The sequence below is a fragment of the Hakea prostrata genome, chromosome 10 (assembly GCF_041222555.1).
Source record: "Hakea prostrata isolate BN-2017 chromosome 10, UWA_Hpros_2, whole genome shotgun sequence".
In the NCBI taxonomy this organism is placed as follows: Eukaryota; Viridiplantae; Streptophyta; class Magnoliopsida; order Proteales; family Proteaceae; genus Hakea; species Hakea prostrata.
The window spans coordinates 36886551-36903436 of NC_142609.1; the positions used below are offsets into that span (position 1 = coordinate 36886551).

The window sequence follows — 16886 nt, forward strand, 5'->3', positions numbered from 1 at the left end:
CTTTTTCGTTTTTTCCAGTGAAGAAAAGGTAACTACAAGAAGAAGAAAAATGTGTTGTAGATATTTAAGCACAGGGGGTAATAAAAACAAATATCATGTTAAATGTATGATGATTTTATTATGAATTCATCCATATTAGATGCATTTTGTTTTAGTAACAATTTCCTTATATTTTACATGCATTGTATCATGGTGATTACATCTTCGTAAAGGAGTTGAAAGGCACATGATTGTCGTCGCAGATGAAAAGTTGTTTAGTAATTCAAATCAATTTGGAATCCAAAAATGAACCGAATTACAACAGATGATGATTAAAACTAGACTCCAATTGAATGCTAAAAAGAGGTTCATTGATATATTTCCTTATATTAACATCTTTCCTTATTCCTTTTCAGCTTTGTATTTTTTGTACTTGTTAGAAGCAAGTAAGAAAAATCGTCGAATTTTAGCGATATATTGTCGAAATTCAGTGATTTTGGTGCTAGGCGAAATGAACCCAGCACTGAAATTTGATATGGCGGGATATTGCCGATTTCTCATTGATATCTCACCATTTCTCTCGATATATCAAGATATATAAAAAATATAGATATTTTTTTTTTTTTTTGCGATTTTTATGTTATTTCTTGCAATTTTTAGGTGATTTCTCTCGGATTCTACAGTAAAATCTTTAGAATCAATAGACAATCTTACCAATTCTATCCCAATGATTCAAGACTCAAAAGGTAATATGCTAAATATAATTAGGAGGAAAATCTACAAAGAATAATTTCTAGAAATAATTCAAATAGAAAGACATTTTATAGCAAAATCTTCAAGATTAATGAACAATCTTGCTAATTATATTCTAGTGATTTAGTCTTCAAAAGTCAACATGCCAAATGAGGTTAAGGAAGAGTATATACATAAAATAATTTAAATTATGAAGGGATTTTGTAATAGAATCTTCAGAGTGAACCGGTAATCATTCCAATTATGTCCCAATGATTTAGGCCTCATAAAGTAATATGTTGAATGTGGCTAGGTAGGAGAAATTAACTGAAAAATTTATAGAAAATAATTCAAATTTAATACATATTGGCATCAAATTAGGATAGGTATCAAATTTGGGCTCAAAATGATAAAAAAATACGTCCAAAATGGGGGTCAAAATTTTGTCAAATTTCGGCGATATTTCACCATATCACCCTATTCGCTGTGTGGCTAACTTGGCGAACTGGGCGATATATCGCACTTTGGTTGGAAGCCGGTTCGTTTTGTTGATAGATTTCCAATACCTAATTGGTGAGATGGCACCAAATAGAGCAAAACTTGAAGTATAATAAATAAAATAGATGAAGTATTGAAGAAAAATGACAAAAAAGGTGAAGAAGAGAAATTCATCTCTTGCCAATGATGGGTTAGTAAAGCGGTTAAAGGCCCAACCTCCCTAGGGGAGGACTTGGGTTTGCACTCATTCACATAAAAGTTCCCTTGAGGATGTAATCGTGATGCGCGCAAGGTGGCCCGGATGAACCTCATATAAAAATAAAAAAATCCTCTCCAGATAGGATGTTGGGCGTGATACTTAAATTCACCCTTACTCTTTGTCTTTGGTAACTAAACATAACCTACAGTTTTGGTGATAATTTAAGGATGTATGCAAAGAACAACAGTAAATAATTTACTTCAATAAATGTTTCTTCACCTTGCCGGCACATCCTTGACTGGGATACTCCCATTAGTCATAACTACTACCTCCTCACCAGTAGAAGCTTCCAATTACTCAAAAAATGAAAAACTTTTAAGGTAATAATGAAGAAGTAGATGAACTACTGTGTATATATGATGGAGCTGACCCATGAAACATGAAGAAAAATGAAATGGGAAATGTATCAAAGAGAAACGGAGAAGGTGAAATAATCTATTAGCATTAACAGCAAAGTATGTAAGATGTATTGATGTTGATGAGGCCAAAAACCGTTTAGCCTCTGGATTCCTCAACGCTAGCCTGCAAAACCAAATTAGATGTGGTTCGACCACGCGGTCGGGAAGCCACCTTTGAAAGTTAAGTCAGCAATGGGTCACCATAGAACCCTGGCTAGTGCAATGCTTAATTGAAAACGATTCAGATACCTCTGTTGTGTGAGAACCTCTAGCTTATGTAGGGTTTACCTTCCATTCACGACCGTTAGATTCGTTTGTGCTCTTTATCGGTGGTCGTCCGATCGTAGGGTTTTCTCCTCATCTTTCGAAGTCGGTTATGGTTTCCACGTGTAGCATGATTGTGTACTCCTAATTTCATGGGAGCACATTTCTTTCCATAACCGTCGGGTTCCTTCTTCTTAACTCCATGGCAAACTTTAGATTTTGAAGCTCCGGTGGGATACCGTGGAGTTGAATCCAAAGTTCCAAATGTGTGATACCGTGGGACACCGTGGAGTTGAATCTAGAGTTCCAAATGTGTAACTCCTAGTTCTCTTCAAGGTTCCATCTTTCCAAAATAATTAGATTACCCCCCACACACAACATGGTCCATCGTCAATCACATTTAGTAAATCTCTGCAAGGGTTTGAAGATGAAGTTGTATGTTCGTTCTACTCGCAGAAAAGCCTATAACTGATTGCTTCATATTCCACGCGGATAGCAGGCGTTCATCTAGTGCTGGGCTCCTAAACTTCTTACATTCCATTATTTTTCCCACGAGTGTGAGCTCCTTGGTAAGGTTGAGTTTTCCTTCCAAACTCCTCTCCCAGCTTGAAAGGCTTTTCCTCCTCCTCTTCATGCACTTTTGGAGCATGTGATAGTCATGTGCCGGTAGGGTGTTGCATATTTTGGTTTAGTTGGGACATCTTGTGGGTTGGTGGTGGGTGAATGTCTTGAGCATTTGAGGTCGTGAAATAGATGTAGAGGTAACAATGGTGAGAATCACCTATGTTACACACCGATAGGATTGGGTCATGGCATGTTTAACATGGTAGAGCAAATACTCTAGTATGCACTAATCATCACAGTCGGATCTACGACCTTTCGCTAAGAGGTATTAGCCATTAACAACCAACTGACATGTTGATTGACGTAATACATCTTCAACCCTAGGATAAACAATGATTGACAAAATCACGAACTAGAGGAGCCTGATTAGCCATAAACTTGGATTAAGAAAGGGCCACAAACCATTTATCCATAATTTGGTTTATTTCCTAAACCGGTTTTCTTTCAGAGTTAAACCATTAAAAACTTGGTTCAACATCAGACCGGAGTTCTAGTTACCTTTTCTATACTATCAAGTTTCAACCCTGCCTGCAAACCCTCCGATTTGGCGCTACAGAGAAGATTACTTCTTTAAGATTCTATTTCTCCCTCCATTTCTTTCTTCAAATTCAAAGAACAGAGTTATCGATGTGAGTTCCAAATCCCAACCCATCTCATCTTTTGGCACTATCATCTCCATGGATGATTTTGAAGCCCCATCGTTCTCTCTGGGCATTGATTTAGACTTCAATTCAGAGCCCCAAGCTGTTCCCGAAGAAGAATCAGTTTGCAAACAGGCTACAAAATCTTCAAGCAATCTACGCTTCCAGGTTCTCGGAGAAGATGACGATTTTCAAGCTCCACCGCCTGTTCTCAAGCGCCTGAAGCGAGGGCCAGCGAGTCGGTCGCCTGCTGTTAAAAAACGTCAACTGGTGCAACCTTCGCTGGATGTTGATGATGATATTGAAGAGGTCTCATCGCTGGAGGAACCACTTACAGGTACGAAAAGTTGAAATCCTCTGTTTCGGTGATAATTTTGTTTAAGTGACACAATTGTCGGTAAGGATATAGTCTTATGTATTAAATGTTTGAAATTCCATTTTATTTCGATTTCAAGTAAGAACATGTTGCAATGCATAAAAAAAAAAAAAAAAGGGGTTTGTTTTTTCTTCCTTTTTTTTGGCAACCCCGGAATAATCAATCACAATAGAATGAAAGAAGAAATCACACACACACAAGACGAGATTTACTTGGTTCGGTCAGAGACCTACATCCAAGGATGAGATATGCTCTCACCAAGCATATGCAATCATCAAATAACAGAGGAAGGTTACAGCCCTAGACAATGACAATACTCTATACAAAGACTAGAGATAACAACCGAAACAATGGAACAACCACACCTGAGTCAAGATGCAACCAGAGCTTCAAGTATCTCCTGCGTGAATCCAAGAGCATCAATACCGAAGCCTTTACGCACAACAGTATCCTGCTTAGCTTTGTACAAGAGCAAAGAACCATCACCAAGAACACATTAGGGCTCGAAACCCTCCGATGAAAACCGGAGCCAGGCAATGCGGGCAACGAGAGGGAGAGGTGATTTCGTGCGAATGAGATGAGACAAACCAAACCCCAAATACATATCCTCTTCTAGGTATGCAATTACCCTATTGCCCTCAGAACATAATAATAAGACAAGCTATCCTATTACATGAAAAAGACCATACTGCCCCTGCTAACCCCTGTTACATATTACATTCTCCACCTTGACTCGTCATTTTGCCGATGCATATACGGAGAACACAACCCATCAAATAAAATATATAAAACAATGTAAAACAATTTATAGGGATAACGGTTTATGAGTTTAGGCGATTTAAACTTATTAGCGGTACAACCTTAGTCATGATATCTGAGGATTAATAGAAGTATCAATCTTACACACATCAACTAAACCCTTAGCAATAATATCCCTAATAAAATGTAACTTTACATCAACATGCTTTGTTCTTTCATGAAACACACTTGTTCCTAGCAAGACACAAGCACTCGAGAATCACAATAAACCAAAGAATGCAAGTCATGAAAACCAAGCTCCCCTAGAAGCCCCTTAGCCACTGCATTCCTTCACGCCTCGGACAAGCAATGTACTCGCCTCGGTGGTTGAAAGAGCCACCACATGTTGAAGGGTGGACTTCCAACTCACTAGATTCCCACCAAGAGTAAACAAGTATCCGGTATGGACCTTCTCTTATCTAAATCGGAGGCAAAATCTGAGTCACAATATCCAACAATGTCTAACTTATCAACACAAGAGTTATCATGAACAATTTTATAAGATGCAGAATTTTTCAGATATCTCAACAACCACATCTGCATCCCAATGTGAATCACATGGCCTACTCATGTATCTACAAACAAGACCAACAGCATAAGCATATCGGCCTACAACAAACCATAGATACATGAGACTACCAACACATTCTTGATATGGTCTATTAGTTACAGCAGCAATAGAATCCATTCTAAGCTTAAAATGAGCACCAAGAGGAGTATTATCGTCCTAATATTATCATGTCCAAACTTGTTAACAAGTTTATGAATATATCAACTTTGAGACAAGGTCAAAACACCACTAGGCCTATCTCTATGAATATCAATGCCAAGAATCCTTTTGCCCCTTCTTTTTTCAAACTCGATTTCAACATAGACTTAAGCTTACAAATCTGAGATTTATCCTTTGATGCAATAAGCATGTCATCAACATAAAGTAAAAGATAAATGAAAGAATTAGTGCTAAACTCACAATAATAAATGCAACTATCATAGGAGCTTCTCTTATAACCATTCTTAAGCATGAATTCATCAAACCTTTTATACCATTGCCTAGGAGATTGTTTCAAGCCATATAATGATCTTAACAATAAACAGACCTTTGTCTCACTCCCCTTCATAACAAAACCCTCAGGCTGAACCATATAAATATGCTCATCTAACTTACCATTCAAGAATGCGGTTTTCACATCTAATTGTTCAAGTTCAAGATCAAGAGAGCGCTAGGGCAAGAGCACTCTAATAGAAGTATGTTTCACACGGTGAAAACACTTCATTATAATCAATTCCCTCAACTTGGGAATACCCCTTTGCTACTAGTCTTGCCTTATATCTAGGTTGCTCAACACCAGGAATTCCAGCCTTAAATTTATAAACCCACTTACAACCAATTAGTTTCTTTCCTTTGGGTCTATCTACAAGAGTCCAAGTCTGATTTTTCATTAAAGATTCCATCTCATCTTTCATGGCAACAAGCCAAAGCTTGCTGTCCCCACATCCAAGAGACTCTTTATAGGTTCTAGGCTCACTTCCCTCAAGCTGGTCAGCTACATTTAAAGCATAAGAAATCAGATCTGGACCACCATTAGATTCACACATATTAGCATACCTAGAAGGTCTCTTTATCTCCCTTCTAGACCTATCTCTTGCCAACAAATAACCATCTAAAGGATCCTCATCTTTAAGCTCTTCTTTAACATCAAAAGAATCACTTCCAACTTCCAAATCATCATCCTCAATCATAGGATCAGATTCATCAACAACAGTTTTAGACTTATCCCCTAACTCCACCTCAAATATAGCCTTGTCTAGATCATTGGAGTTAGGTCTAACACTAGATGAATCAATTTTCAGAAATTCAAGTTCATTGAATTTAACATCTCTACTAATTACAATTTTCTTATCTTGTAAACACCAAGCCTATATCCTTTAACTCCTAAGGATACCCTAGGAAGATACACTTCCTACCCCTAGGCTCAAGTTTACCCTTGTTTTGATGAACAAAACAAACACAACCAAAAGGTTTCAACAAATTGTAATCGGTATCACTTTACTCCACCTAAAATCGGTGTTTCAAAATCAACGAGGAACAAGAGACTTATTAATGACATAACAAGCTGTCTAGCGGCTTCAGCCCAATTTCTTACTTAGGCCGATTCAATCAACATGCATCTAACCCTATCCATGATTGTCCTATTCATCCTCTCGGCCACTCCATTCTGCTGAGGGTATAGGTGCATGTTCTATGTCTAGTAATACCATGTTCCTTACAAAAATCGAAACTTTTCATTCACAAATTCAAGACCATTATCGGTTCTAAGTTTCTTAATTTTCTTTTCAGTTTGATTTTCAACCAATACTTTCCACTCTAGAAACTTATCAAAGACAGCTGATTTATCCCTAAGAAAATACAGCCATGTCTTTCTAGAGTAATCATCAATAATAGACAAGAAATATTGAGCACCGAAAGAGATAAAGGTACATGTGGACTTCCCCACAAATCGAATGTATATATTCAAGTACATGAGGGTTTTATATGAAGAATGAGGAATTTAGTCTTATGGAGCTTACCCATGGCACACACATCACAAAAAGTCAAAGGGCTAAACTTCTTAAGACTTATCGCCACTTTTGTACAAGTGTCCAAGTCCCTTACTACTTATATGACCCAATCTCTTATGCCATAGCTCCACCTCACTAAGAACCCCACTGAGCTGTGCGCCCCTAAAACCACACTTCCATTTAAGAAGTATAAACCATTCTTCAAATCAGCAGTTAGAATTACACTACTACCCCTCATAACCCTAAGAGAACCCTCCCTGGGTGTATGAAAACCCCTAGAATCAAGCTGACTCGGACGGCGGTTTCTCCTAAGTCCGGTACATGTCTCACCTCCTTTAAGTCTCTAACAGTCCCATCATTCAATTTAAGTCTTATTGATCCAATCCCCATAACATCACAAGCATGATCATTACCCATTAATACTTTACCACCTCTAAGGGACTCAAAAGTGATAAACCACTCCCTTCTAGGAGTCATATGAAAGGTCGCTGAATCTAAGATCCAAGCATCATGATCACTACAAGTTGAAACCACTAGTGCATCACTGTAACATCCCACATGTGTGGCCTCTATTCTCTCATTTCCATTTTCACTTTGCAACTTTTGAAGTCTCTCTTTACAATACTTTCTTATGTGACCTTCCTTCTTACAATAATACAGACCCTCTTGTTGTTATAAGACTTTCCATTAAAATTCTGATTTGTATTAACATTAGTGTTCTTTGTAACAAACTTCTTCTTTTTCTTATTATTATTATTATTGAACTTCTTCTTAGTTTCATGCATGGTTCTATTATCGAGTTAACATACAAGCCATCACTAACATGCTTTACTTTCCTCTCAGTTTTCAATTCTATATCCCTAATTTTCAATGCTTCCATCACATCATCAAGGGTTATAGATTGCCTACCATACTTAATAGCATTCTTGACACCAACATGAGAATCGGCAAAGATTTCAACAATAGGACAGCAGGGTATTATCGATAACTCTTCATCCAAATCAGCCAAATCACATGACAATTTATAAAAGTCTTCTACATTATCGTTAAGACTTAGAAGCATCCATCTTGAAACTAAACAATTGTTCTTTTAATAATGTAACACTAGGTATAGAAGCCCATATATAGTTGTTCAAGTTTAGCCAAACCTGGCCCTCTTCACTCTCTTACCCTTCTCATTACGGTGTTACTCAAATGCAAATGATAGTGCTATAGCACATATCTTGCATATCTTCCTTCTCTTCATCATCTGGACAAGGGAAGTTCTCTATCAACCTTCAATGCCTTATGACATTTGTTTTGTACAAGAATAGCATGCATCCTATTCTTCCACACCATATAGTCCCCCTTACCATCAAATTTCTCCAACTCATACCGGGTAGGAGCCATAACACACAAATGAAGAAAATACAATCAGATTATATCTTAAAACAGTAACACAAGATATTACTAACTCTATCAAGTTTCAATTTAAATAATCCAAAAACTGAAATAATGATATATAATAATATCGTTTGACCAGGACAGGATAGAGTCTAATTTTTATCTAAATCAAGAGTTCAATAATAATTACTAAGAAATGTTAACTATAACTAGTTACATCATTTCATTTCTATACAACTATAATCGAATAACAAATCAAATTGATTTCAGATTATAAACTAAACTCAAACGTAATTTCATATATGCAATCTACTTTGCATAAAGTCCCAATTTATTTTCAAAGAACCAAGCCAACCACTTATCAGTCAATCGCAAATTAGATTCTAATTTCAAACATAAATTTGAGATATGATATCACTGTCCAAACCTACGATCAGCCCTAACTCAATTTCAAAACCCCCATGGCCGAACCACTTCACGGTCAAATTGCCAAATCGAAATTGATTTCAATGAATAGAGAAGAGATTACACATAAACAACTTCAATTAATCAATTACAACAATAGCCCCAACCTAATTTGAGTAAAACCCTAGATTAGGTTTCTCGATTGGTTTAACTGAATTGAGCATAAGATACTGAATCAATCAAATAATTAGCTCCGATTCCTTTCAAACACTAATTAGCAATATAATCAAGGTTAACCAAAGTTACAAACTCAGAATCACAGCTCTGCCTGTTGAAACTACCTACGCGCGATAATCAATCACAATAGATGAAGAAATCACACACACACACGGATTTACTTGTTCTCCCTCTCCGTGTTGCTCTCCCAGCTTGCATCATCAATCGGGAGTTCGCCCTCTGCTCTCTATACAAACTAGAGATAACCCACTGGACACCACACCTTCAGATCCCGCTTCAGATCTCTGCGTGATCCGCATCAATCCCCTTTCCGCCCCGTTCCTCTTCCTTTGTCAAGCACCATCACCGACACATTGGGCTCCCCCTCCCGTGACCCCCGCTCCGCCGGGGTTTTCTCTGTCCCCCCCATCTTCCCTTGGTTCTTCCCTTTGCCCTCCTTTGCCTTCCTATTACATCCCCCCCCCTTTGGTTCGGTTTCCGGGGGCCCCCCCTTGGGGCGTTTGTGGGAAGCACTTGATCTGAGAAATGTCCCGTCTCATGTGCCACAGACAAAAAGAACTCTTCTTTGCTTTGGTGTGATGGAGCAGCAAGTTTATGTAGAGTATACTGTGATTTCCTTCACCAATCACCTACCCCATGACCTTATCCTAGAATGTTGCAGTATGACGATGATATTGCAGTTCAAGCCAGTAGTGAGCATACTAACTAATAATAAATTGATGAGATTGACAAACAAGCAAAACACCAATACACGAGCGAGAGAAGTTTAGCTTTTCCAACTTCTCAAATTGGAACCTGAGCTCCATTAGCAACAACCATGTCAATTCGTCATGATTGGTCTTAATATTTGTCATGAATTTGGGAGAACTACTCAGATAGTCAGTAGCACCTGATTCTATTGTCCAAGCGGTTATAGAAGCTCGATATGCAGTACCAGATGCATACAATTAGAGTAATGAGCAAGAATAGTAGGGCCATCTTGAGTGCTGGTGTTAGAATTATTGGATTGATGTGTTGTCACTGGCTGGGGAACTTCTTGAAAGATATTTGTACTTTTGTCAGCCACTGGTTGATTCTCTGAACTCTTCTCCTTATTACCCTCAAATGAAGGTGAAGGATCCAATGCCTATCTTTAGTATAACTTTATTGCTAATTTCTGTCAAATTGAGGAAGGGATCCTCTCTCTTGCCCTTTTCCTTCAAACAAAACTTAATTTTCTTCCACCATCTTTGGTAGCCCTCCATTCTTCTTTTTGGGTGGTAGGAGCACCATTCATTCACATATCCACCCACAATATGCTGAGAGTAAAAAACCCTCCTGAGTATTCTGTTTGGAATTTTGGATACATGTCAGAAGTTGAATAATTATATTTTTCTCTTCCTTTTGTAAATATTCCTCAATCTTTTCCGTTGGGGATGATGTTGACCTGATTCATCCTGTTTCCATTTCATGTTCCCCAAATGTTGATGCAAAGATTGATCTGAGCATTGTTGGGAAAGATTCTACTACAGTTCATAAAGGTGCATTGTTTTTGTGACCATATATGTCTTTGAGGAGTAGTTTTGAATTTCAGCAGTCTATGCAAAATATTCGTAGATCTGAGATTCCATAGAATTAAATGGCCAAGAAATAACCAGATTATCATTAGTTTGACATTCATCATAACTGGAGTCAATAGAATCAGGAAACTGGATCTTGACATTGATGCACGCTAGTTTTGATCTTCCATCAAGTAAAGAATACCTTAATCATCTAAGTGGGAAAAAAAAAAACGAGGTTACAGTCTGTAGGCTGCTGATGTCTGCTAAAGCAGATTCATTACTATGCTATCTTTGTTTAGGAATAAGTTTAGGGTTGGGTTCTGGATATGTTGGGTCTTTGTTTGCATGGATGACATGAGCAGAATATTAGACCTGAAAATTTGTGGATCCAATCTGAGATAAGAAGGTTAGAATAATAAAACTTAAAAGGGTGAAGGGGTTTATTGGATGATGGTGTGGCTCAAGGGGAAAAAAATGTCAAAAGTTAGAAAGGAGATAGGTGGACAAAAATATGGGAGAGACAGAAAAAAGAATGAGATTTGGGAGAAAGGAGGGATAAAACTGATCAAGCACACCTGCCATTTTCCAATGGAAACCAATTGTCAATTCATTCTTCAAATATTTCTTGTCATAGTCAATGGCATCAAGTGTCCTGCACAGGGGGAGGATTGCTGATAAAAACTGAAGAGATACCAGCTAGGTGGCAAGGCATCGCCTAGTTAACCAAGGCAACACTGGGCTACTAGGTCTAGGTGCTGTAGTGCCTTGATGACAAGGTTTCTTTTATTCTTGTATTACATGATTATATAGAATATAAAAGTAATTCTTTGATCCAGATATCAATCATCTAGATGCTAGGTCCAATAAAGCATTAGATTGCCTAGAATCCATACCAAGTATAATTAATTACTGAACACAAACTTCTGGACCCCCACATCGACACATAAGAGGTCTACTTAAAGAACATAGAAGAAGAAATCAACTTATGAACTAAGCCTAGGGAATTGAGAAGACAGGTTGGAATATTATGATAGACTTTATGAAAATTAAACTCTGGTATGGTGGCTTTTTGGGGTCAACTTCATGGACCCTCCAGCAATAATAAAACTCCTGTTGAACACGCAGTGCAGATGGTAGTAATTGTGCAATGATTGGCGTTGTCAATATAATGCATAAAAATGGTTCACTGTCACAGAGGTCAATCAAGTATTTGGCATCACTCACAAAGGCATTTTGGTCACCTGATAGTGCTTAAGATAGTTCTTAAGCATGATGACAGTGATGTAGGGGCCTATGCGACAGTATGGAACATTTCACTTTAGTATTGCAAAGTGTTGGAAGCAATAAATAGCCTTGGGTGAATGTTTTATGTCGCTAGATTGATGGGTGAATGTTTGATGTCTCTAGAAACACATAGAAAATCAAGTTCTCTTTCCAATGCACATGGAAGCATGTCATTTCTATGCCAGATAATGAAGATATTCCAATTTCTGTGTAGTGGTGCTGTCTGAGTAGTTTTGGGGGACTTTGTGTATATGGATTCACCTTTCATTTGAGTTGCAAGAATGGCCAAGTGGCTAGCTTCAAGAGAGCCATGTGTAAAGTCCTCTTGACACAGATTGTGATGTCCATGTGACAATTTATATCCATACCTTGCAGTCAAGTTGTTTGGCTATGTTCAAAGGAGGCCTGCTTATGGCCCTATAAGGAGGAGTGATCTGATTCAGTTGAAGGAGCCAAGAGAGCTAGAGCAGGCATAAAATCACCTTAGGTGAGGTTGTGAAGAATGACAAGCATTGTGCATGGTCTGGGTGTGCCAAGCATGAGTGTCTGACCTCAGATAGTTTATTGAAGGGTGAGGATCCATATGATCAACACCAGCTGGCCATGATTTTCCTAATTTCCTGGATTATCCCCTTTCTTCTTACTTTCATCTTTCATTTCTCTCTTTTCTTGTTTTGTTTCTTCATTCCTAGTTTTACTGTTCTTTCTAGGTGTGCATCTGAGTTTTTCCATACTTTCTTTTGAAAGGATCCATGTAGCTGACACATTTGGTTAGGATAAGGCTGATTTTGTTGCTGCAGTTCAGTTGTCAAAAGATTCTTTACTGGACTCTGAGCTTGCTCAATGATGTGATTTGCATGTATGCTGGGGAGGAGGGGAGGTGGAAGAAGTACTGAGAAAAGTAGCTTTCATATTAGATTGATGAAAGCACCACCTTGGAATTGTTCTCTGTTCTTTGATGATCCACTTACCTAAAATGATTTGAAGTTGCCTAGGTCCATATATGGTAGACTGGTGTACCACCTAACCCGATAGGGTTGCTGCTTGATGAGATCTCACTTCTAAACTGGCGACAGGTAATACAGTCATTTGGCCTATCTTGATTCATGTCACTCCTTGGACTTCAAATGGTGGTCAGTCAATTTATTTGCCAGGCTGATTTTTGTTGATCATGTTTATTTGTTGAATTCATTCATGATTTTTATATTCATTTGCTCTTCTTTAATGAATCATTTAAAATCAGAAAACATATGCACTGAATAAAAAATTGACCAACTACATCATTTTCTTAATTCCATTTAATCTGTTAGGGTTACCGTTCCATCATGGTCAGAAACTCAATGTGTAAAAGAGAAATGAAGCAGTATAATTGCATGAAATATAGTAGTCCGGCTTCTCTAATTGCTTGTATAACTGATCTTTATTGTCAACGATGAACCTAGGCAATTAGCTAGTCTTAGTAGGTTGGTTGTCACTGGTCTAGACATTTTATAAAGTAATAGTTGCCTGGGTTTCCAGGGTTTCTAAGTGTTAGTTCTGGCTGGGCAGCAATACACTGGCTTCTTTGTTACACTATATGATAAGGAAGAAAGAATGCTATTTGGATGTGTGGGGTGCTGCCTCTGTGCTCGGACATGGATGGGTGAAATGACTGCTTCATCCCTGTGGAGAGGTGGAAATTCCCGGGCTCTGGTGGTCATTTTGTGCGGTTTTGTTTGGGCACAGGGTATCATGCTGCACACAGGTAGTGTTCTTTTCCCCATGAACTTTTTTAGATGGAAAGATTGTGTATGCCACCAGCATGCCTGGCATGCATCTTCCACTCTCCTTTGGAAAAGACCCCCTTGTCCTCCTCTGTCCTACCCTATTATTGGTGTATGCCACTAGGCACTAGCTTGCTAAAAGCTGGCAGGTGCCAACTGCATTCTGTTACCTCCCTTATTCTACATAAAAAGAATATGATATTTTACTAATATTTTTTTTAATTATATGAGATATGTTATTAGAATGACTATGTTGTTGAACATAGTGTCCAATAGTATTGCTCTTTATTGGATATCAAATTTTACATTTTTAATGGCAGTTTTTATGATCCATCTATTTCACTCTGTGGTTGCCCAGTTAATCAACAGGACTGCTGCTTATTGATTCAACAACCGTTGATGCCTATTTGTTAGTAATTAATATCATCCTTCTTTTGAAAAAGTATAGACTGAATTGACAGTCATTGAGCTTGTTTCTGTTGTTTTTCCTTCTCTGTATTCATTGAACCGGATTTTCTCTCTTTCTAAATTTTTCTTAGGAGAAACTGTTGGACGTTCAGCAATACAAAATCATTCTACAAGGAACATTTCAAAGTTTCAATTGAATGCCCGCAGGCTCTTGACGAGACAGTCCATAAGCAATAATGAAGTGCAGAAAAGAACACAAGTTTCAAATGCATCAACTTCTGCTAATTTGGAGGAAGGTGGAAGCAAGTTGATGTTTCCAAAGTTAACTCTTAGTCCTCTCAGAAGATTCCAGCTACTTGATTCTGATTCAGATGAACCTTCTACCAGTGAAGACCTATGTCAAGATGCTGGTATGAATGATGCTGCTGCAAAAGAAAGGAACTGCAATCCAGATCACTCTATGGCAGAGAATCAAAAGAAGAGGCCTAATGCTTCTACAAGTACATTTCCAGCAGAGGATTTATGGAAAGATTTCAGTCCAAAGAAGAATCCAAGTATTCCAACACCAGCTCTGGATGAGTTTTGTGATGAATATTTCAGGTCAGTGAAGGATAAGAATGTGGCGGATCTGGAGAAAGGTTTGTCTGTCAGTAACTCTGAAGGTTGTTATAAGAAGAGTAGTATCAGTGAAAATGTGAAACATTGTGGGAATATGCATACTTTTCCTCCTGCGTATCAGTATTTTTATAATGAAGACCCACGTATCCAAAAGTTAGTCCGCGAACGGTTACCTAACTTCTTCCCTCTCGGCGATGGTAATAACACAGGGAACCAGCAGTTCGATGTGTCAATCATTGATTACAGGTAGTCCATCTCAAATTACATCTTCTGTAGTCTCTGATGTTCAAAACTTCTTGATTCCTTTTTTGACATTATTTACTCGTGTCACCTCAGGAGTCAATTTGGTCAGAGTGTCTGTCAGCAAGTCAATGGTGCTGGGAAGAAACCTCTGGAAGGATGTTTAAGAAGAGGCAAAAGGAAGGTCAGAAGTTTTGACGCTAAAGAGGTCTCTGAACCGGATGGGGAATGGGTCAACCCCAAAACCAGTGCTTCCATTCCAAAAAATGCTGGCAAAAGACGAGTTCATGCAGCAGGCCGTTCTGCTAGTCAGTGGTACACAGGCCAGGATGGAAAAAGGGTAACTATAAATACTATATTATGCTTTTCCTTGGGGCAAACTTGTGTTCTATTTATTCTCAGTGCTCTCTCCCTTGGAAGTTTAAGAGAACTTTTGCTAATTCCCATTTGGTTTAGAGTTTATGTTCTGATGATCTTATCTCTGGGTCATCAGGTTTATGTCTCTAAAAGTAGACAACAGTTGACAGGGCGAGCTGCCTACATGAATTACAAGAAGGTACATACTTGATAAATCTCATGCTGATGTTCTGATCCGTCTGTGCATAGGATGGTCATGCTTAGCTTTTATTATTGGATGGCTGGTTCTTGATTATAAGATAGACATACCTCTTCCCATAATATTTTCACTGATCGGTTATTTGATACCCTCCTAGAATTCTCTATGCCAAAATAAGAAATAAAATGGAAGACCAAAAAAGAGATGGTGAGCGGTGAGCTTGTGGCAATCTCTGTGGGATTGTTAAACCATAACCATCATCAAGCGTATGGTGAACTTTTATATTTGAAATAGGGTCATGAAATGTGAGGAGTAATTATCATCTATGATCTATCCCACCTAAATTGCAGTTGAGGCTGTGAATTGAAAGGACATCTAGGTAGGTTCTCTGATTTTACACACTTATTGGCTCAACACGTTTTTTGACCTATCTGCAAATCCAGGTTATCTGCTTTCCAAAATACACTATTGTTTAGTAAGAGAATAATATCCTGCTGGTCTTGCTGTGAACTTTCTTTGAATTTATATGTGGTGGTAAAGCTAGTGGGGTTGGGTTTAACTTATTACTGCTATGAAAAAAGAAAAGAAAAAGGGATTTGATCTTCTGCTTACCCATTACACATGTTTGACATTTAGTCTATATTCTTGTTCACAGGAGAGTGGAAAAGGATACAAAAGGTCAAAGAAGAGAGCGACTGCCAAGAAAAAATCTAAAAGATGAAAGAGGAGGAAAGAAAAGAAAAAGAGAGATCGTCCATTATACTGTATTCATGTCAGGGTTTCAAAAATCTGGATTGGGTCAGTCAGTTTGGCCTTTGGTTGGTCAGGCGTTCCTAACTTTGATTGATTTGCTTCAGCAGACCCCTTCCAAAAATTTAAGTTTGGGCATTCTTGAGTTGGCCTAGTTTATCTTGACTGATCCAGATCTCTGAGTCTGGGCTTATGAAGTTCTTCATATGTTGTTCTTGTAAGGAAAGGAACAGTGTTCAATCCCTTGAAATTCACCGGGGAAGAGAGATTCCGGCGTGATTGTGTATCTGATGATGAGATTGTTTCAAATTCTTGTATAAACAATGTGACTCATACTGAAATTCTCTCCCCTTCTAACCCACCCACACCCCCCCCCAAAAAAAAAAAAAAAAAAAAAAATCCACATAGACCTCACATGAATCATACCATTTTCCCAACCCATTGGTGTGCTATGCCTATTCCTTTTTTTTTTTTGATTGTATCATTCATATATATGACACAATTGTTGCTCTGTGTATCTCTCCTAATATTATATATGTATTTTGATATTTTTTTGGAAAAAATTGTCCCCTT

At 38.1% G+C, this 16886-nt stretch overlaps 1 protein-coding gene across 1 annotated transcript; it reads left to right on the top strand.

Moving 5' to 3' along the window:
- The first annotated feature begins 3302 nt into the window (after positions 1-3302).
- Positions 3303-16681, top strand: LOC149002705 (uncharacterized). Its single transcript, XM_089137753.1, has 5 exons — positions 3303-3732; positions 14281-15013; positions 15104-15347; positions 15501-15563; positions 16219-16681. The coding sequence occupies exons 1-5, from the start codon at positions 3432-3434 to the stop codon at positions 16282-16284; spliced, it is 1407 nt and encodes a 468-aa protein (XP_088993879.1). The 5' UTR covers positions 3303-3431; the 3' UTR covers positions 16285-16681.
- Positions 16682-16886: the final 205 nt, after the last annotated feature.